The 23526-nt window shown below is 41.3% G+C and overlaps 1 protein-coding gene across 10 annotated transcripts in view; it reads right to left on the reverse strand.

The window, feature by feature from the left end:
• Positions 1–4110: 4110 nt before the first annotated feature.
• Positions 4111–23526, reverse strand: part of kiaa1217.L (KIAA1217 L homeolog) — a 253698-nt gene continuing 234282 nt past the window's right edge. For 8 of the 10 annotated variants that reach the window (XM_018267250.2, XM_018267249.2, XM_018267253.2 and 5 more), the window contains 10 exons: positions 17176–17306; positions 16827–16974; positions 15044–15533; positions 13540–13711; positions 12556–12704; positions 11507–11647; positions 10614–10727; positions 6551–8146; positions 6057–6182; positions 4111–5447 (listed from right to left, as the gene is read on the reverse strand). In XM_018267250.2, the coding sequence (XP_018122739.1) occupies positions 4956–5447; positions 6057–6182; positions 6551–8146; positions 10614–10727; positions 11507–11647; positions 12556–12704; positions 13540–13711; positions 15044–15533; positions 16827–16974; positions 17176–17306 (3559 nt within the window). In that variant the 3' untranslated portion in view covers positions 4111–4955. The remainder of the gene's footprint in view (positions 5448–6056; positions 6183–6550; positions 8147–10613; positions 10728–11506; positions 11648–12555; positions 12705–13539; positions 13712–15043; positions 15534–16826; positions 16975–17175; positions 17307–23526) is intronic. The other 2 variants (XM_018267251.2, XM_018267258.2) reach the window with 2 other exon arrangements.

Here is a 23526-nt window from a genome sequence, read left to right on the forward strand (position 1 = left end):
GCAAGAGGTAACGTTCAGTAAAAGCCGCACTTTACTGAATTTGCAGAGCAACAGCAATTTGAGCGGAAAGTCTCCAGCCGATAGAGAGCGACTCAACGATAGCGACAGTCTTTTACGCTAGCGAATTGTCATCTGAGCACGTTAGAGAATCTGCGATGTCCCTGCGGTTGACAACGCTGGCGAAAAGTCGCTAGCGTTAGCCACTTCGCCCTTTTTAAATCTGTCCCTAAATGTTAAAGGTGAACAACCCCTTTAATGTACTTGACACTCAACGTCCTTTACAGATCACAAGTTCCTGATTTTCCTTTAGTGGGGCAGATATTGAGCAACTGCTCCTTAATGAAACAAACCCTAAAATAAAATGAATGGGAAATCGCTCAGAGCACTCTTTTAAGAACTTTTTGCACTTTTCATGCATTTTTCTATTTTCCGAGATCTTCGCAGTCTTGGGATATTGACCTGCTTAGACCTGACCAGAGAAACATCGGTTGACCCTTCCCTGCTCACATAACAAGATGTTCCTTTTCTCCTCAAATTCATTTTCAGCTGACTCTAATTACTACCAGGTGACAATGCAGTTTAAAAGCTGCTCATTTCTTGAAAACCACAAAAAAACAGAATTCGTGTAAATTGCAAAAGTGCTTAGAGGTTTTCTCGGAGAAATTTTATTTTAATTTATTAAATTGAAAGTGTTTCAAGTGTTTCTGGTTTTCTTTTCCTTGTTGATTTATTGATGAAATCCTGCCAGTAGATGCCACTGTGTGGACTGGCAGCCTACAAGAGGCTCTACTTGGCACTATAGTTCATTTTTATGCAATTAAAACTTGCTTCCAAGCCTGGAATTCAAAAATAAGCAGCTGCTTTGAGGCCACTGGGAGCAACATCCAAGGAGTTGAAGAGCAACATGTTGCTCATAAGCTACTGGTTGGGGATCACTGATCTAAGGGCAGGGGAAGCAAATAGTGCCTTTGGGGGTTATGTAATAAAAGGCACTAAGTTTGCCCAAGGGCAGTAACCCATGCAACCAATCAGCAGGTAGCTTTTACTGGTCACTTTCTTAAAAGCAAACATCTTATTGGTTGCTATGGGTTACTGCTCCTGGGCAAACTTAGCTCCTTTTATTACATATGGGGGTTTGTGCCTTTATGTACAAAGAATGTGGATTTTTCTTTCAGTTTATTCACCCAACAGTGTTTCTATATATTCCAGCAATGGTGATGGGTGAATTTCTCCTGTTTCGCTTCACCAAAAAAATCGGCTAAAAATCAACGAAACTCGAATTTTGATGCCTGTGTCAATTGTGACGCCGTCGGGCGTCTGAATAGTGTTGACGCCCGATGGTTTTGACGCGCAATGGTTTTGAAATGAGTGACTTTTCCGATGCGCGTCAACATTTTTTTGACGACGGCAAATTCTTGCAGCAGTTTTGCAAATTTATTCGCCGGAGGCGAAATGTGGAAGTTTGCCGCATATTTGCGCCTGGCTAATTTATTCGCCCATCACTATCCAGCAACACTTAGTTCAGTGCTTGTTGCATCATTGTGACCAGTGAAAAAAAAGCTTTAAATAACCTTGGAATAAACTGGCTGTGACATCACAAATTCCTGATTATGACATTCCATTCCCTGACAATTGTAAGGGATACGTTCTGCAATAGTCCCAGTAAAGCTTTTTCCAATGTATTTTCCATAGAACTATTGGCTTAATATATCCTATCCCTTGTGTATCTCCTGGAGTCTTTCCCACCAAACACCACGGCTGAATCATCACATTAACAGCCAAACAGCACGGGGCACAGAGGGTTCAAATTAATTATATTTCATGTAAAAACTGCAACATCGTTAAAAGAAAAACAGATGTAAAATGCAAAAGTGCTCAGAAGAGTACTCGGTGCAATTTTACTAGGGATTCGGCCAAGATTGATCTGAATTCATGTTTCCGGCTGAACCAAATCCGAATCCAAAAGATTTCATGACTTTACGTCACACAAACAAGGAAGTCAAATTTTTTTTTTAACCGCTCGCTGTGTGCACCGTTATTTTTTAGGGTTCGGATTCTGTTCAGTATTCGACTGAATCTTCCACAAAGGATTCGGGATTCACCTTAATCCTAAGGGTAGAAGTCCACAGTGCGGTTCGAAACACATACGACGTGTCGGATACAGGAAGTGAAGGAGAAATCGCAGGTAAGAACTACATTGATCCGACTGTCGGATGAAAATGCAGCGTGGAGTTCTACCCTAAAACAGTGGATTTGGTGCACCCCTAAATTTTACATAAGCTCTAATGAAGGGTTTATGTTCTCGCCATTGATGGAAATCTATGTGAATGTTGATTCTGGAAAACATATTACAAATATAAGACTCTGGGGCTGATTTGCTAAAACCTACTCTAAATTGGCGCCGCTATCAACCAATCAGCAATTAGTTTTGATCAGTGATTTTGTTGGGCAGCAATAAAAATAGAAGGGAAAAATATGCTGCAATGGAGCAATTTAGAAACCTCTGCCATTAGCACATTTATAGTAAATACACGGGGGGCTGTAAGAAATGTCCTGAACACAAGGGCTAGAGCACTAAGGGGTGCGAGTTCTTGGATCCAGTTCATGGCTACACTCTGCACCTCACACAGGATTAAAAATCTGGTGCTGGTTGTAGAAGCAGTGCTGCAGGTGTAAGGCTGATATATTTAAGCAGTAAGGACACGTTGCACCTGCCAGACCGTAGGTAGTGGGATTGGGGACTCTATCTGCCCCACCCATGAATACAGCTCTGCCGAATGCAGGCAGCTCTGTATTCATCCAGAAAGTGGATGTCCTTGACCTTCGCCAAAGGCACTCACACCAGGGAAAGGTGGAAAGTGCAAAAAAAACTTGCCGACTTGTATTCGTTATTTACATTTCCTCCGACATTTGTAAACGAGTCCTCTTGTCGCTTGAAACGATAATACATTAAGACGATCAATGACCGTCCTCAGGAGTTAGGAGAGATAATGTGTGTATTGAACTGCAGCCAGAAGAAATATGTATAGAGCATCCAGCAAAAAGGAAAATACTGTACAGCACTTTTTTTATTTCAGAAAAGTGATCATTATAGATATTTGTTACATTAGTTATACAAATTCATCCATTTACAAAAAAAAAAAATAATAATTATAATAATGTGCAAACAGTCTTCCAGCTTTTCATCCCTTTCTCTCGCTTTATGGCCGCTATAATGAGAACATGCACAAGATGTATGAAGGCAATTACACACTGTGTGGAGCAGGGATGTTCAAGCTGTGCTACTGGGAGTTTTAGTGACAGCTGGAGCGGAGATGAGCAGTTTTTCCTCCCACCAGATTTTGGCCAACTGCAATTCCCAGCGTACCACCAAACATAATGGCTGCTGGGAGTTGCGGTTCAACAAATGCATGTTGGAGGGACACGTGCTAGGCGCACGTTGGACACCCCTGGTATGATCAATGGAAATCTATATACACGCATCCCTCTTCAGGCGACTAATCTCGAAGCACTTCATTTTCCAAAGTCGCCCAAAGTTTCCTCATGAGGCAACTTCGGGAGACTTCTGAAAACTAAGCGTTCCGAGTGCCATCCCGCCGACTATTTACATTCTAGCCGGCAAGAAGGTAGTTTAGGGAGATTAGTCGCCCAAAAGGAAACCTTTTGTCGCTGGGCGACTAATCTCCCGAAGTAGCATTGCATGTCTCTGCCCTTAAAAGGCATTTTAAAGTCCATGTAAACCTCCAAAACCAATGAAACAATGTAAAATTACTCAGAGTGCTCTCTACTAAGAACCCTTTTCTCGTTTTCAAGATATCAGCGTTTTTAAGATGCTCATACAATGAATTTTAGAACAGCGTCACCCGCTGTTCCTTTTCAGCTCACTAACTTCATATTTCTGAGCAGAGCAACATCACATGATGCTGCTTTTCCCACTAAATTCATTTTCAGTTGAATCGAACAGCGGGTGGCGTTGTCGTTTCAAATTCATTATACCAGCTGATGTAAAACTACTGATATTAGAAAATAGATTTAAATTGCAAAAGAAGAGAAGAGCACCTTTACATTCATATTTTTTTAAGGTTTACATTTCACACCCCTAAACTTGTCCAAAACCCAAGAAAGGACACGACAGGCAGTAAAAAAAAGAAAATAGAATTTGATAAATAGCCATTTTAATCTCAATTGCTCTTTAGGATGTAAATAGAATTTGAAATAAAATCCAATGGGGCGGGGGCCATATCTATGTACTGTATGAGAAGCCACTGGCTGAACTCTGATACCCAATAGAGGGAAAAGCTGTTTATAGGCTTATTATACCTTGTCTGTAAGGAGGGTTCTATAGAAGGGAGGACATGTTAGAGCAGACTAGGGATCATAAAGTCCAGCTGGAGAACTTCCCTCAATCCCTAAGCCGAATCGAAGTCATTACTAGCATCAGCTTGGCAACCTCATTTATTACTGGCTAACCCAGTTTTTCTGCTCGACTCTTCAAACAAAATACACTGTATCAATATGAAAATATAATGGTAAAATGATCATCTAAAGCAACGTGATGTACAGTTGACAAAAATAGAAATCTTTCATTTTAGCCAGCATTAAAGTAAAAGAAAATAGCTTTTTTTTTTTTTTTTTTTGCAGATAAAATTTCATGCTAGCATTTTTGTTGTTGCAGACTTCATAGTTAAAAAATATTTAATATAAAATAATCTCTGTCCTCGCAATCTTGTTTCTTTCACCTGTTCCTCTTCACGCATGCACACGCACACACACAGTTTATGAATATTTACACACACACACACGCATTCGTAGTCAAGCTCCATGACTCTAAAAGAAGGAGGTTGAATGAACAATAGCAACAGGTTTGGCTGGACTCTTGTTAGTCTGTGCTCATGAGCTGCAGAGTGTGGACTTGTTGGCATCACGTGGTGGACCTAGTAACAGACATGGTGAGCTTAAGAGGTCTCCTTTGCATTCAGGCCTTTGCTTGCATTTCCGTTCTGTGACTTGTAGCTGGTGAAGCTAGGTGTGTGGATTGTGCGGACGCTCTTCACACCTTGAGTCAGTGAAGTAGGAGAGACAGAAGAAGGAGAAGAAGAACTAGAAGCAGCAGGAGAGGGAAGAGCTGGTCTGCCATTTGAGGCCTGCGGTGAGAATGAAAGATGGTGACCTTTATACGTCGGTGGGGGCTGAAGTTTTGAGGAGCCATTGTGAGCAGGACGTATGAGGGCTGAGGAGTTAACAGTGCGGCTAGCTTGAGTGTTAGAATTGGCAACAGAAACATGTGACTTCACAGGAGGGTTAGGGGGGTTAGATGTATCACTTGGCTGAGCAGGCACAGAGCCACTTTTCCCAGTGTTAGAGGAAAGGGCTGGGATCTTAGAAACAGATAAAGGAGGAGTAGAAGCCTTAACATCCCCACCAGCTTTCTTAGTACCTCCGTTAGCCTGCAAATAAAGATGGCAGGAGACAGGTTTGTCAAAATGCTTCATGAAATACACCAATAAAGGCAATGGAGAAAAGTCCCATTTATAGATACACCTTTTCCCCCTCCCTGGAACCAGGAGAATCTTCAAAAGCAAAGAGAGAATTTAACAGAGTTAAGTAGGGTACCAGGAAGCAAAGGCCAGTCATGTCAACCAACGGGTGACTCCTTTCCCACAATGGTCATGCTTTGGGATTAATAGTAAAGAATGAAGGTGAGACAATAAGCCGTTAATGCAGTGCACTGAACTTCCCCCGGGTTAGTTGAACCCCCACAGACACATTAGTTACCCCCTTTGAAGTGCTGCATTACCATACAAAGTTATGTCCTGTTCGTTCATTGTAGCCGAATGTCTTGAGGTTGAACAAAGCAATGGATGTTTTACTGCAGGCATGCATAAGTATGGTAAAAGGGAGAGAGGGGTTTTGTTTTCATGCCACCAGATCCAGGTGTTTAGCTAAAGAATTGAGAAAGCAAACAATCCTTGTTTCGGATATGTTTAGTCTGTTACGTGGCTTGAAGTTTAGAAGCATTAAGTCCTTTCCCAAGGAGTGGCCTATGGTAAAACTACCTGTCTGTACTGACGCTGCGGCTCCTGCAGTTTGGGCTGTTTGCTAGTTTTGTCCACGCTTGCTTGCCTACTTTTAGAAGACATTGGAATTGGCATTCTGCTGGTTTGTGGTCCTCCGTTTGAACCCTAGAGGAACAACCAAAGGAAGAGAAACAGAAATAATGACAAATATCAGAAATCAGGCGTTCTATCAAAGACTGTGCTCATGCCATGCCCTGCCAATATCAAACCTGTTTTTAGTCATGCAACAAAAACATTTCAGGGTTATGGTCAGAAAGCAACAAGCAATCACGACATCGATTTATCAGAATCATTGCAAACTCAAGTGTCATTGATCATTGTATTTGATTTGCCCATCACCAAGGTAACAAATGTATTAAATCGACAGCATGTTAAGAACCTACAGGAAAGCCAGCCACCTGCTAATCAAGTCATTAGCCACCACTCTTCACCATGATTTGATCTTAGACACGGGAGATCTTTTGTGGAGATACCTTACGTGCTGCAGAAGGTATGGAGGAAGGGGTCTCCAGAACAGGTTTTGTTTCTTCCACTGGTTCCACTGCCCCAAACTTGAAGTCACTGGAGACTCTTCTTTGCTCTCTAGATTCTAAAACATCTGCCCCCATTGTGGGTGCCATTTCGCTTATGAGGTTTTCTTGCTGCTTTATAGTTTGCTCAAGACTGTCTAGAATCTTGTATGTGGTTCTCTTTATCTCATCAGTCCTTGACACCTGAATGTCCGCCTCCAAGTTCACTGCTTCTGCTTCGCTGCTGCATTTGGCATTTTCCTCTTTGCTGTTGGATCTTGCAATTTCAAATCTCTTTGCTTCTTTGTGTTGTTTTATAGTCCCATCTGGTTCTTCTTCCTCTTCGTAGACCACAACCTGTAATGTTTTCTTACCAGTTTTTGTCCCTGTCCGAATTGCTTGAGTGAGAGCCGCGAGCTGTTTTTTGGGAAATTTAAACTTGAATTTTTTCTTGACATCCTGCCGTTGACCAAACTGATCATCAGAAGCTTCAGACTTGTCATCATCTGTGAAATGAGTCTGCGTGACGTTGGCGTCCTCGAAGATAGTCTTTTTCATTTCGGCTAAAGATGGATAATTGAATCGGTACTTGCTTTCCAAACCTGGACTTTCCGGGGATACTTTAGTGGTATGTTCCACTGGTAACGTCTGCTTTGATTCTTGGGATGGAGATAACTCTGCTTCATCTTCCTCTTCTTCATCTATTTTGGCCTCTGTCATATGTTTTTCTAGATCATCATCACCTTCCTCAAATATTGTTGAAAGTCTCTTATATGCTGATTTAATATCCATTGGTTCATCAAATATGATGATGACTGGTTTCTTGTCGGTGCAAACCAAGGGGTCTTCAGATCCTATGTTTTCGAAATCCCCAGAGAGTATTTTCTCATTATTCCCTCTATCAATGTTGACAGTTTGTACATCTTTACGCCTGACAATGTCCTGAACCTCTCCAGTTGAGAGCATCTGTACTTTAGTTTTAGTTATCATGAAAGCAATATTATCTGCTGGAGATTTTGCTTCGGTTGGTGACATTGTTGGAGAATCAGTATCCTCAGACTGTTGTTGACTAAGACTTCTTCTCGATGACTTATTTCTCAATACAACAGTTTGACCCACATCCATATAAGAGATTTCCTGCTCATTCAATGACTTTAAAGCTGTCGGGCGACTTTCTAACACCTCTTCCTTCTTCTCTACATGCAAAATATCCCCAACTTTGACATTTAACACTTCTGTTTTGGGGTGAGGAATTCCACTCTCTGGTTCTTTTAATGCATTAAATCTGATGGTTCTCTTCTCAAGGATCCCTGAGCTGACAAGTGGGGACACATCATCTTTTTCACATTCTTTGTCAGGTGAGATCTCTTTATCAGTTTGGCTCTCACTATATTTCTCCCTTCCTGTAAACAGACTGTAGGTGGATTTCTCATTCACAACAATGGTTTCCCCCTGCCTAATCTTTGCAGAATCAGATCCTGGAATTAGTATATTTTGTATTTTCCACTTTTCTTCTGGGCTTTCAGCATTTAAACACTCTTTTGAAACTGTGCATGACACCTAGGAGGGAATTATTAGATGGTAAATGAACTTTTTTACACTTGATTGTAACTATTGCAGCAAGAGCTTTTATATTGCATATCTCTCAACTACTTCAAAATAAATGACTGTTCTAAGACCAGGCCCTGGCATCACAGATAAGAGGAGAGTGGAAATTTCATTTCTTCCAGGACTCAAAACACTAACCAACATCGGCCTTTTTGACTAGTACTATTGTGGCCAGATACAATGCTGCCAAAATAATTTTATATTTTTATAATCTTATATTTTACTAAAACTTACTAACACGTTACACTTACACTTTTTGACCAAAAACACAATTTGTTCTACATCAATCGAAACAACTTGTATAGGTATGGAAAATTCTTATTTTAAATTCTTGGGAACTAGGGGTTTCCTGATAAGGGTTCTTTCCATAATTTGGATCGCCATACAAATTTATCAAGGGTTGAATTGAAAATTCGAATTTTTAAATTCAAATTTCGAGTTTATTTTAGTGTAATTCGACCAGGGAAATAAATTAGATTTGAGTTTAAAAAAAATTAAAAATTTATCATATGCTGTCCCTTTAAGAATTCAAATTAGCCTATTCACCATCTAAGCAGCAGCACAGAGCATGTGCAGTGAATCAGCATAAAAGAAGATGGGGAGCTACTGTGGCATCTTTAGAGACACAGATCTTTACTGCTAAAGGGTTGTGGTTGCCTTGGGCTGGTACAGAAGCCCAAAACAAAATGTACAACATTTCTAGCTACTTCTTTAGTTAGGCTTTAGTTTTCCTTTAATGGGGCAAATGCCACTTTAAAAAATATAAGAAGCTATAGAAATCAATAGACATTCTTTAAAGTGTAGAAGAAACTCCAGTGTAATTGAAATCACACGTGAAAACATTGACCCCTTTAAACCCCAAATTTTGCTTAAAATTCAGCCAAATTCCTGGGCTTTTCCCCAAGTTTCAGATCCATCTGAACCGGATCTGAATTCATTATCCATTGACTTGTAATCCCAAAACACTGACATTGGAACACTGCATTAATACAAGCTGAAATAGAACACATTTTTATTACAAAGGATTGGGTTTCAGCATGATGTTTTCTATAAATCAGCCGTCCAGCATTCAATATGTAGCTAAATCCAAAAACATGGATTGGATGAATTTCAAATTTATGATAAAGCTAGGAACAAACAAACAAAAACTGCTGAGCAAATATGTGAGTTGTTAAACGTTAATACTTGAAGAAAACCAATGAAGAGAAGAGAATTTGATGGTGTAATTTAGCTCATATGTAGGTATATTTTTATTTCTATAGCACTACTTTTGCATGGTGATGGGTGAATTTGGGGCGTTTTGCTTCTCCGAAAAATTCGCAAATTTCCCGTGGATGCCGGCATCCATTTTTTTGTTTTCAATCTGATTTGCTTCATGGACAGCTTGGTGTCTGAAAGTCTATATGTACATTGGGGTGACTGATAAGTCAATGACTGTTCAGCAGAACCATTATTTCTTATTATTCTCTATCTCTGCAGAGCTTTTCTGTAAGCCAGAAAGTACAAAGATATAAAGAGACATTAAATACAATTCATGCACTCGGTTTTTACGGGGATCCATCATTGTTATAAAAAACAAAATCAAACTGTATTGGATGTTTCAGAAATTGCTGTTTTTCTTATAGTCGTGTATATAGTTCATCACTTATTTGTGAGTTGCTCAACCTAACCTTTTTCCCTAGGTGCAACCAACACGCTAATGCTATGAGTCGCTGACAGATTTTACCAGCTCTCATTGGCTGATTCCAGTATGAGTTACAGTATAAGGTACAAACAGAATGCAATCATTGTTTGCATTAGGACTAGAGCTGGTTTGAGGAAGCACACTAATAAACCGATATCACAACATATAACAAAAAAACAGTGCAAACTATTTGGAGAAAATAATTGTATGTCCTATAGTTGCAGTGTTTATATCAGTGAAAGTTCCTTTTAATGCTCATGCACAGTGTCGGACTGGGACACCAGGGGCCCACCCAAAAACCTTAGACCAGGGGCCCACTCTCAGTACTATTATTCTTCCTCTCCTCACTCAACCTCTATTCTCCTAGTCTCTTTTCTTTACATACTATGATCTATTATTCCATTTATTTAACCCCTTTTGTTCTCATAGAAATAGGGAATGACCATGAAATAAGCCAAATGTTTAGCAGCATGAGGGGCCACTGACACTTGGGCCCAGCGGGAGTTTTCCTGGTATCCCAGTGGGCCAGTCCGACACTGCTCATATCCACTAAGAGTTAATTAACAAGACTGAAGAACAAATGTAAATAGTTGACCTATTGGCAATTCATTAAATTCACATTAAAATGACTAAACTGGTAGTAGAGGGGGTTAAATAGACATGTGAAGGCACTTGTAGTTAGGGACATGTGTTAGTAGGTCAGAAGGTTAGGGACATGCTACAGGCCAAAATTACCTTCTTTTCTTTAGCTTGGGTTACAGCTGTAGCTCTGAAATCTTGGCTATCTGCTTTAGAAAGCTCATTTGGGCTTTTAGGATTTACAGCCACAAAAGAACACTTCTGGAAGGCCTAGCAAATAGAAACACCAGACATCACGTTGGCTGTGGGTTACACCTATTTCTTATCAGTCAACATACAATATTATTTGGGCCACAGATATTGAGATACACAGAACATTCCTTCTCTTTATAACGGCAGTCTCTGTAGAACATCACTCGCTATAAGGTCAACTGGGGGGAAATTTCTATCCATGGAGAAAGATCAAGATAATCTTCAAGATAATGCAATGAAGGGATTTTCAGTGCACCCATAATCATCATCTTCACACGTCAAAGTTTAAGTGAATACTTATGTACAATAAACACTACTTATAAATAAAGAAATAAAGAAGGCCTCCTCTTTATCACAACTCACCAACTGTTTTACCTTGTGAAGTGGGAGCAATGTTTGTGCTATTAACCTACAAACCACACGGTATTTTGCTGCTAATTTATATAGTTGCCTTAGAACAATGGCTCATAGGGCGATATCAAATGCTTTGGCATTAGTGATGGGCGAATTTGAATTTTTCGAAAAAAAAAATTTCAGGCGAATTTTCGTGGGCGTTTCGCGAATTTATTTCCTGGCGGTGAATCGCACAAATTTGCAGCGAATTCCCGCCTTGCGAATAAATTCGCCCATCACTATTTGGCATACATCATTTTTAGTAGCTTGGATCATCATAGTCAGCCCCAGGGTCTGTTAAACCACTTGCCAAAACAATTTGCTTTTATCAAATTATCAAATTTTTCATCTTTTCTTGTGTTCTGTCTGTACAAATCTAGACATTTTTGTCCAAAATTGTTTACCTGAAGTTCAGCCATAATCCTTGCCCCTTCCTCTTCTTCATCCTCATCCTTTATGACCGAAGACTTGACTGTAGCCTCCGCTGAATGAAGATCCTCGGTTTCTATTTTTGACGGCACCTTGGGGAGGGCTTCCTCAGAATCCTACATTTGGTTTGAAACAGAGTAAATAAAGACATTTCCAGGCACTGATTTTAAAGATGCTAATAATATAATATGGAGCGCGGCATAGGTAGACTGAACTATGGGATTCATATTTCATTTTGAAATATATGCTTGTGATTCTCTTGAAAGGAGCTCAGGGTGTTTGGGTTTGGAAACTACCTTCATAGGGGCAGATTAACTAACCGGTGAAAAGTCTCCAGCAACTGCTTCGCACCCATCAACACAAAGACGAAATTCGCTCAGACAACGATAATTCACTAAAATGCGGAGTTTTATACCAGGCGTGGAATGCTGGCGACTTTTCGCAATTGTTACTTCGGCAATGCAAGCAATTTAAAGAGAAGATGCGCCAGCGTTCATTTCTGCCTAGCGCAAATTCGCTAGAGGTCTTGCACTCAGGCTAATTTGCATATCGCAGGAAAATGAAAGTTGAACGGACGTCTTTATGTCTGGCAAAAGTGGTAATGCTAAGTAAAATCCGCATTTTAGTGAATTTGCAGGGTAATTTGCCAGAACAAATTGTCGCCTGGCGATTGAGTGCGAATGAGCACTATCTTTTTCGCTAGCAAATTGGTACCTGCGCCCATTAGTAAATTGATGATGTCCCTGCGGGTGGTAACGGGCGGGTGTTTGTCACTTCACTCTTTAGTAAATCTGCCCCATAGAGTGGTTTAGATAACAACCTTCTCATTAATTTGTGCAGATACAAACTCCTACTGTAGTTAGAGGCTAGTCTGATCATGATGGCCTGTGAAATGTAAATACAGGGTTTGTGGACACACAACAGAGAGAGAAGCCTATATCAAGTTGGCGCTCCAACTTCACATGAGATACATTGGTTATTATTGATAATTCCTATGTGGGATTAGGTCTGGAGTTCAGAATACCTTGCTGCTATCCCTCCTGACCAGGTATGTTGACTCTGCTGTCCATACGCTGTTCAGTCCAGATCCCGGTGGGTACAGACGACGAGGAGGTGGTGGAGGGGGAGACTTTGTTATCTTATCATTATCTTGTTCCGTTATGGTGTTTACCTCTAAAAAGATGATGAAAGGGAGACTCATATTAATGGGGAAATGGAGGGTAGTTTCACTAGTATCCACCAAACAAATCTGCACATTTAGAAACCATTGCAAGGTGATTTTTATTTGTTTTCATCTTTCCCCTTGGTCTTTTACGCTATGTCTACCTCTCATATTGTATTAAGCCATGGGCAGGTGCTCTACAGAAATGAGAGTAGATTTAACTGGACTTCATTTAGAATTCAACTGCTAAGTCTAATTCAATTTCATTTGTGTCAGGAGCTGCTTCTAAGCCTTCTGATCCTAACCATACGATTGTAAATAAAAATTCAATCTTTTCCCCACAGGCTTCCATCCAACTGGAGACACATGAAACGTTTTTTTTAAAGGCAGCGTATTTAAATGTTAGAGTACCTTTAGGATATGTGAAATAATATTAGCTTTTCAGGAGCTGCTTCATTTATTTCCTTTTTCATCCCTCAGTTGTTAAACAATTCACTATTTGACTTCTGCCTGTAATACCTACCAACCCAGGCGGAGAATAATGGACCGAAGAAGGTTTAGCCTACGCCAAATTGCTATGTATTCTTATATATTTAATAAATTATATTTAATAAGTTCTCCAACTTCTATTGGTAAACTCCCAAAACACAAATGTCACCCTCCTCCTCTGCTTACAAACGCCTCTCCTGGATTCTGTGGAACATCCCATAGAATGTAATATACCTTGAATGTTGACAAGCTATTGAACTGTTTCCATACATATTAGTAGAGCAAGAAACTGACCACCAGCAATTTCAATTGTAAACATATATAGAAATCATTATTGTGGCACAGGATCACACTTACCTGTGACTTCTAATTTGTCTACAACCTCCACTTTCTGGGGCTGGGCTGGCACCTCTAAGCTGGGAATGGACTTCATGATATTGGCTTGTGCTTCTTCCAACATCTTCTCAAATTCCTTCCCATTATAATGATCCAGATTCTGCCTCTTCTCCTCAAACTTTCTCTCTGCTTCCTGCAGAATATACATACATATCTATCTTATGTTCTCAGCATAGGACTACTAACAAATGTGCTTGTCTTCTGAGCTGCTCTATGACGTTATGGTTTAGCCTCCCAAGAACATGACCGTATTATCCTGCAGTACAACACGTATCTTCCTGTAGGTTCATACCTTAAGGTGGCCATACATGGGCAGATTAAAGCTGCTGATATCGATCCTTTAGACCAATTCGGCATCTTATCTGTCCGTGTATGGGGCATTCCGATGGGCCTCCCCAATCTATATTAGGCCAAGAATTGGCCAGATATCGATCGGGCAGGTTTGGTTTTTTTTGACGATCAAGGACCACATCAGCTAGTTGATGCATTCCATTGGCCTGCCAATTTCTTTGTTGAAATCTGATAATTTGGCCCTAGGTTTGAATGATCAGATTAACCCAATATTGCCCTGCCTTTGGTGGTCATATCGGGTCGCTCATTTGGCGACCTTGCCATAAGAGCGGATCTTATCGAATATGGCCACATTTACATAGATCTTGGTCCATTGGGATCAGTTAGTCCGGTGGGTAGGAATTCCATTCAACAAAGTGACTGAATCACTTATACTTGCATCTGGAGGTTTATAGTGTAGAACATGTACAATACTTATGGAGTGGGAGCACAATGCTGTCTGGGTATAGAAATACCGAACCTCTTCCACTTTTGGGGGTGCAGCACCAGAGGCAAAAATGCCAGCACAAAACTAAAGGAAACTTGGATAATGGTTGCAAAGTATGGGTGGCACTGTGCCTTGAGCCAAAACTCACAGGGGATAGCTGAAATAGCTGAAGCTTAAGAGACATAAATACTGTATGCAAGAACTTTAACGGCAGTTTTACACACACAGTTGTCAACATTTTTGCACTCTGCTCTGCACCTACAAAAAGTGAATGGGTCCCAATATATTGTCTCTGATTTTATTAACATTTTTTGTCCTCAAGAGGCTGCATTCTCAGGGTAAAGTCCTTTACACCCCATGTTAAAGAAAACATATGTCCTACAATATACAGCAACTTAATGCAGAATGCTTTATCATTATTTGTTGTAGATTTCATGATATTATCAGTTTTTACACTGCTAATACCAGAAAGGTGTAACCCTACCGTTCACCAAAAGCTTAAAAATCTGTTGATGGTTCCCTAATTGGATCCATCACAGGCTAAACTATTCCCAGGTGCTCTATAGATGTCAGGGCAATTTGTATACTGGCTTGTCAACACATTGACATCAGATTTTGTATCTCAAGACTCAGTTCTAAATGTCTCCTTACATGACTCACTTCTACATAACAAGGAAGTATTTATACCTCAATGGAGACCACTCTGTTCCTATAAGTCACTTGATTGATTTCATCAATGAAAAGACTTTGCATGGAAGATCCTTCCTGTGCGGTCGTTTGTGTTGCTGGGTTTCTCCTTGAGCTTTCTGCAGTGACACTGGGTGAAACGCTGGCTGTTTGATGGCTCACTAATAATTCTGTGCTGTGACTGGTCAGGGTACTGGGGGTAGGAGTGTGGTTCAGAAGTGCAGACGAGTGCTGGGACTGCTGCATGAGGACCGGGGAACTCTGAACTTGATGGACTCTGAGGCCGGCAGACAGAGGAACCACTTCCGATTTAACAGATGTCTTTGGCGATTCCACTGCTGGTCCTCCATCAGTTTGTGTTGACTGAAGGTACATTTGGGATTTCTCCTCATGAACCTGGAGTGAATCAGACTCAGTCACTCTTTCTGTTATGAGAAACTGGCTGGTCTGATTGATGTCAGTGGCCTTGGAGGGTCCATCGGTGGCGTGTCTGGTGGAACACAGAACAGTAGAATTAGACCTGAGCATAAGTAAAATTCCCAGCACCTGTGGTTATGATTAATTGTATAACTAAAAAGAGAATTAGCCCAAAATATAATGTAATAAAAGACTTGGGGCCAGACTTACTAAAGGGCGAATTGTCACCAGTGACGGCTTTGCACATCGTACCACTTCTCCAAGCGCAAATTCACTACCACTACGCTAATTCACTAATATGCAAAGTTGCGCCCTGGACGCCGAATGCTGGTGACTTTTTGCTAGCGATACTTCGGCAGTGCGAGCATTTCATAGCAAAGATGCGCTAGCGTTCGTTTGTGCCTAGTGAAAATTCACTGGTGATCTTGCGCTTAGGTCAATTTGCATACGGCGGGTAATTTAAAGTTGTATGGACGTCTTTATTATAAATGTTGGTGCAAATGCTTGAGGTTACCACTTTTTATTACAAATGTCCAGGGAACCATAATAAAGACAAGAGAGTTAATATAATTCCCTACACATGAGCCCACTGTAAAATGAATGTTCCATATGTTATGAAATGTCTGGAGAAAACCGGTTACCCAAACAAGTCAGGACTTTTGCAGGCAACATCGCTTCAGAAGGAAGGAAAAAGAAGGAAAAGTTGCCAGCGTTTTTGGAACTTTTTCGGCACACAGGATATGATGTGACAGAAGATTGAGGAAGATCTAGCTTCATTTTAGCACTTTGTCTGGTCTGAGGTGACAAAGTCAACTCTGGCAAAAGGGGTAACGTTCAGTAAAATCTGCACTTTAGTGAATTTCCGAAGTGATGCCTGTTCGCCAAAGCGAAAATACGCTCTCCGATAGGGTCCGAAATGTCGATACTGACTGTCTGGTTCACTAGCAAATTGGCGCTTGTGCCTCTGGGTGGCAACACTAGCGAATTGTCGCTAGCGTTAGCCACTTCGCTCTTTAATAAATCTGCCCCACAGTGTTTGCCCAGGTGCAGTAACCCATATCAACCAATATAGAAAAAAACTGCAAATATCTTAAAAACTAGAAAAAAATGGATGTAAATTGCAGATGAGCTTCCAAGAGTTTTCTGGGCAATTTTACATTTTTTTTAGAGGGTTTACATTTCCTTTATCACAGCTGAAAATTTGCACCAGTGCGGTAACCCATGGCAACCAGTTAGCCTTGATATTTGTAAATGTATCACTTCCCGTTGCTTTTGCCTTAACAAGTCTGTTGAGGAAGAATAGCTGTGCAAAGGCATTTATAGAAATAAAAAGAGCAATAAATGGAGCAAAGCCTCTTTAACTCACCTTCTTAAGGCAGAAAGGGCATCTGTCATGTTTCGGATTCTTTTCAATAAGCTGTCCAGTTTGTGGGGCTCCTCTTTCAGAAATCTGACGGCCTCCACCTCCACACGCAACACTGCCCTCATCTTATTCTGGAGGTACGGGAACTCTCCTGCATGGGCAATTACAGCATTATGACATTGTCTCCAAGTTCCAAACATAAGCAGGACACATACAAAGCAAAAATCATTTATTTAAGCAATTAATTATTCAACTAGCGATGCAATTAGTTTGTATGTGTTTTTTCATTGGGGGGGATGGGGTTGATGGAGTTTTCTGGCCATAGTTTCATGGCTTTGCACAAGATCTTTACCTTTCAAGTTGGAAACAGCCTCCCCTATCTGGCGCAGCATGAAAGCCCGATCCTCAACGTCCTTCAGGGTGATCAGCCTCTGTGATGTGATCTGCTCCTTTTTAAGGTATTCCACAAAGTCCTCAAGGTCACTGGAAAGAACATACACATGACATGAAGATATTACATAGTAAGTTAGGTTGAAAAAAAGACACACGTCTTGTCAAGTTCAACCTTTAAATGGCAGTTGGACTAGTCCCTGTCACTATTACCCAGGAGTTCAATGACTTGCACATTTGCTATAAGTTCTGGGTCATTTGAGATCACTAAATCCAGAATAGCATTTTTTCCGGTTGGCTCCTCAACAACCTGTGCCATAAAATTGTCTTGCAGCATGTTTATAAACATGTTCCCATTAACTGATCTGGCAGTACTTTTGCTCCAGTCAATATCTGGGTAATTAAAATCCCCCATTATCATTACTTTACCCAAACTAGCAGCCTTTTCTATTTGCATTAGGAGCTTAGCCTCCTCCTCGTCACTTACTTTAGGGGGTCTATAGCGACTCCTACAATTAATTTGCTGGACTCTATACAATCAGTGAAGAACTCTACCCATAAGACTTCTGCCCCCTCATTTTCTAACATAACCTCCTGCTTTATATAAGCTTTTAAATCCTCCCTAACAAACAAGACATACCCCTCCTCCTTTTCTATTGCCTCTGTCCCTCCGATAAAAAGTATAGCCACTGATATTAACTGCCCAGTCATGTGACTCATTCAGCCAAATATACCAATCACATCATATTTTCCCTCCAGCACCAGCACCTCCAGCTCTCCCATTTTACCAGTCAGACTTCTTGCATTTGCAAACATACATTTAATACTGGTACCATATTGAACAAATGACATGTGGTCCTCCCAATCCTTAACAGTACCCCTAACCAAATCTCTTCCCCCATTTTCCCTTCCTTTGCCCACTATCTCCTCTAACTTGTCTTTCGTGGAATCTTTTACTGAACCCTCCCCCCCACGCCTAGTTTAAAATCTCCTCCAACCCTTTAGCCATCTTCTCCCCCAAAACAGCTGCACCTTCATCATTGAGGTGAAGCCCATCGATAGTAAAGAGCCTGTAGCCAACTGAGAAATCAGTCCAGTTCTCCAAAAACCCAAACCTTCCTCCCTACACCAATCTCTGAGCCACACATTAATCTCCCTAAGCTCCCACTGTCTTCTTAGTGTTGCTCGTGGCTCGGGTAATATCTCTTAGAAAATTACCATAGAAGTCCTCACCCTCAGCTTTGCACCTAGTTTTTTAAAATTGTTCTTGAGGACTTCACCCCCTCCTCTAACTTTGTCATTGGTACCTATGTGCACCGAGACTGCCGGGTCTTCCCCAGCCCCTCCCAATAATCTGTCCACTCATTCCACCACATGCCAAACCCTAGCACCAAGCAAGCAGCATGAAGGGTCCTTATGGCAGATTACTCTATCCACCTTTATAATAATTGAAACCCCTATAACTAAAACCTCCCTTTCCTTCCTTGCACTCCCCCCACCACCCATATTAGAGCCACTGCCTCCCAGGGTGCTCTGAGAGTCCGTCTGCTCCATACATGCCAGTTTAGAGTTTTCCTCCCCAGCATCTTCGTCCAAAATAGCGAATCTGTTGTTTTGGACAAGCTGTGGACCAGCCCACCCTACCCTTCTGTCCCCTACTTCCCCTCGTAACTGTAACAAACCTTCCTCCCTCATTAGCACCCAGTGCCCCTTCTCCTCCCCCTACTACACTGGCCCCTGCCAGTGGTTGCTCTGCTAGCCTCCTTTCCTCCCCCACATTTGCCGCTGCCCACAGTGCTGCCAGCCCCCCCCCCTTAGAGTCTGCAGTTCACATTCCAAGATGAAAACCCACCGACATCTCTCACATGTAAATACTGCATGGAACTGCTGCTCCAACACTACATACATGTGACAAGACACACACTGAGTAATACCAGCAAACCCACCTGAACACATATTTACACTGGGTACTTACAGTCTCCCAAGTGCAATTCCTTAAAAAACGCCTTTTTGTTTTAAACAGCTTAAGGTTTTTAACGCTGCTTAACACTTAATTCACATGCAACATTCGCTTAGTAACTCCCACACTCTCTTTGAAATCACAGACTATAGAGGATTCTCTCTCTCTCTCTATATATATATTAGTAATTAGTGAGGTTTATCTATTTTGCACCCTGGTGCCCAGATTTTTTTACACTATACATGTGGCACCTCCCAAACTGAAGTGTTGGGGGTTGGGGCAGTCGTAACGGGGACACAATCCAAATGTCAATAAGGGTGAGCTTTGAAGTTAACATTTCTAGATATACCTGAAAGTCCAACTTGAAGGTCAGTTGGGTTGAGATTTGAAAATGTATTTGGTTCCCTAGATATTAATGACACTATTGATGAATAGCTGATCCACCAATATTTTCCTATATCTCTTGTTATTGTCATCTGAAGTTGTCAAATCACTTCTTTTCTCATGAGATTAAAGTTTAGCCCCCTGTAGCCAGATGAGCTAAATGACTAGCAGGTAGCACTGTGGTATCCGATGCATTAAATTAACATGCTAATATTTTGAATCTGGAAAAATGTAAATTGCAAAAATGCTTAAAAGGGCTCTGAGAGATGTTACATTAATGTGTTTTAGGCTTTACTTTTCCTTTAAAGGAAGGTCCACATGTCAACCGTTTCATTACCGTTTCTCCTCAGTTGACCCAAATTTATTTCTGGAATTAGTGTTTTGTATCCCAGGAATGTGACGCACCTATTTCTGTTTCATGAACACAAACCCCAGAAAGCACCAATGACCCAATTTTGGCTCCAGACTCCAGAGATTAAATCCCTATAACCATAGTTATATAGAGGGAATTCCACAGAAAACATATATAGCAGCAGCACAGTACAAACATGGTTGTGTTTGGCTGAATTTCATATGGAATTCTGGATTCTTTGCATCCCTTGTTAGAAACATAATGATTCTTCCAGACAAAGAGCTCAGAGCTCAGGCAAGTAGATTATATCAGTACAGTTATCTTACATAGAAACAACACGAGGCTTCTGCAAAATGTCCTGATCATTGCTTCTTGGCCGCCCATGGGCTGTCATTGAGGCAGTAATATGTAGATCCCCTGGGTGGCAGCCTTGCGTAACACATGCTCCTGTCTGGGTGCCGCTGAGCAGTGTAGAGGGACACCCCCTGTTTTGCTTGTCAACAACGTTAAGGAAGACGAGTCAATGAGAATAAATGCTTTATGAAGCTTGTTCTAATATACTCAGCCAAATTTATTCTCAAGGCAAACAGTCATGTCAATTATTAAAAGAAACAGTAGATCGCGGATAGATACTGTAAGTCTGTATCACTGCATTTATAGCAATGCTTTCTATAACGAGGGATCTATCACCCATTTCTTTTGTTGCTGCTTCTGTTGCACATGGCTATTTTAATGTTCTTATTGGTTACCTGTTGTAAAGCCAAGTATGTTTCAGTATTGGGCAGGGATGGACAATATTTGGTGCTCACCTGCTGAAGAATTGGAGCTGCAAGAACTTATCCAAACAAATTAACACAATGAGATACAATGGGGCACCTGTCCCAAACTGATGTGGGCTCATTCCTTCCATAGGGACTGTACTAAACTGGATTATGTACAAGGTCCCCAAGCGCCTGCTTAGAGACCCATCAGTTCTTGGTGGCTCCACCATAACCAATGTGTCCTGCTTACGTTTGAAACTTGGAGACAATGTCATAATGCAGTAATTGCCCATGCAGGAGAGTTCCCGTACCTCCAGAATAAGATGAGGGCAGTGTTGCGTGTGGAGGTGGAGGCCGTCAGATTTCTGAAAGAGGAGCCCCACAAACTGAACAGCTTATTGAAAAGAATCTGAAACATGACAGATGCCATCTCTGCCTTAAGAGTTAAAGGAGGCTCTGCACCATTTTTTGCTCTTTTTATTTCTATAAATGCCTTTGCACAGTTATTCTTCCTCAACAGACTTGTTAGGGCAAAATGTGGGAAAAGGTGCATCTGTAGAAGTTGTGAGACCAGAGCAAAAACCATACCGACCTAAGTTCTTTCACCTGTTAAATTACCAATAGCCACAGGTTGGGGATGTAGGGACTCATTCACAAGACATAAGTCATGCACCTAGTGCCTATTGCACCTTACTGACCATAAGATGCAAAGTGAAGCATTCTCAGGTGTGCACCACTATATGTAGGGCCAAGTGCATTAGCCCCTATTTGGTCCCTCCTAAAGACTCTGGCAGAGACACTACATTGCCTTGGGAACACCGCTGGCCAAAAACACTACCATGGCCATGGCTTCACTGTGTCATAAACAATTTGTGCTTGTGTTCATGAAAGTCTTAATTTCTTCATACAATATGGATTATCCAAGGTATGAAGCACTAAAAATATTCTGCTGTGGGCCTAGTAACATCTATTTTTTTTTTTGGGGGGGGGGGGGTTGTTTGTGAATTCCCAACCCCAGTCATGTCAATCTTACTAGAACATCAATGAGCCCTAAAATGAAACACCTCCGTGCAGCCCCTTCCCTGCCCAAACCATCGCAGGCTGTTTACTCAGCTACAGAGGTTTGCTGTTCTGATTTGAGGGTTTTTACCAAGGTAAATATTATGGGCTGTGTCCTAAAGCAAATGAGTTCCTAAATCCTCTCATGCTAATGGAAGCAGAGGCTTCAGATGAAGCAGTGTTTGGAAACAGGATTTCAGATAAAGGGAAACAGCTTTCCCTGGTGTGTAATATTTGGCAGAGCCCATGAATATAATTACTGCCTCTCTCATGGGCTCTCCCGTCTCTTTTAGCATTTTATATGATACCGGCGCAGGAAAAGAAGGATAGAGAGTGGAACTATCAACACAACCCAGGCATGGGAGAAGGGGGGTAAATGCTCAAAAATAAGGAGGATATATGTGCTGCTCCGCTCTAATATTCCAACTCTGTAGTGACCCTTATAACAGTAGCGGCCCTCCTGCTTTTGGTGTAAAAAGAAACACTAATCACAAACCTACATATTATCTTTATATCTGAACAAACTGGTCTCTGTGGATAATTAACGTGCCAGTCAGTGTGGCTCATTTATGAAGACTGGGCAATTTGGCACCAGTACAGTAACCCACAACAACCAACCAGATGTTTGCTTTCACCTGCTGACTACTAGTACAGTGTTTAGAGCTATTAGATGATTGGCTACTATGGGTTATTGCCCATGTGCCTCAATGGTTTTACCAGGTTCTGCTAGCGGGCCCTTGTATTTGCATGTGTATTGCTGGTTGCTCCACAGTTTGTCATTAAACTCCATGGAGAATTAGCACCAGGCCCTCTTTCAGTGTTCTTGCCCCTAGAACAGCACCGCCTGCTGTTCATTTTGCTATAGTTGAAAAGAAAATGAAGTTAGTGAGTAGAGAAAAGTCGGCTAATGTTTCTCTGAGGACAGTAAACAGTCAGCAGGTGTCTCTATTGTTTCAAATTCACTATATTAGCACTGCAAAAACAGCTAATAGCTTGGCAACTAGATCAAAATGGATGTAAATTGCAGGAGAAGGAAAGTCATCCTGCACTTGGGGGTGCCAAATGTTAGGCACCCAAACTGATTGTATTGACTTACCTGAAACCCTGGGCCGGTGCTCCTATCAGCAGAAAACTGCACCACCCTGAGTGAGCACCACGGAGCATTACTCTTCGCGAGGCGGCGCATGCACATTAGAACAAAACGCAGATCTTTAACTAAAAAGTCGGCTATTTCGTTCAACTGCGCATGTGTTTGCCCCAGAAATTTGAAGCAAGAAGAAGCCGGAAGAGGAACGCTTTGTGGTGCTCACTGATATAACCCCGGCCAGTTTTCTGCTGATAGGAGCACCGGCCCGGGGTTTCAGGTAAGTCAATACAATCGCTTTAGGGTGCCTAACATTTAGCACCCCCAAGTGCACCAAGCCTTTCCTTCTCCTTTAAATTAAAGAAATCTGAAATAGCAAACATTAGCACATTTTTCAAGGCCACAAAGACTTGGGTGACTGCTGGATATCTAAGGAGCCACACATTAATGAGGATCATTCATTACTTCCAAGAGAAAAAACAAAAGGTTCTTCTATAAAGAAATTGCACAGCAAGGTCTGAGTGACTCTGTACCTACAGCATGACCATGTCAAACAGTGTATGACCCTGTAGTGAGACTGTTTCTTCCTATGACCTGCTTGCCTTTATTTTAGGCTAAAGCTTGCAGTCCTGTTGAACATTAAGCATCGGCGAGGGTGCTTATGAGAAGACCAGGATAGCGTTCCTTCATTGTTGGACTTTTTCTATTCTTTT

The sequence above is a fragment of the Xenopus laevis genome, chromosome 6L (assembly GCF_017654675.1).
Source record: "Xenopus laevis strain J_2021 chromosome 6L, Xenopus_laevis_v10.1, whole genome shotgun sequence".
In the NCBI taxonomy this organism is placed as follows: Eukaryota; Metazoa; Chordata; class Amphibia; order Anura; family Pipidae; genus Xenopus; species Xenopus laevis.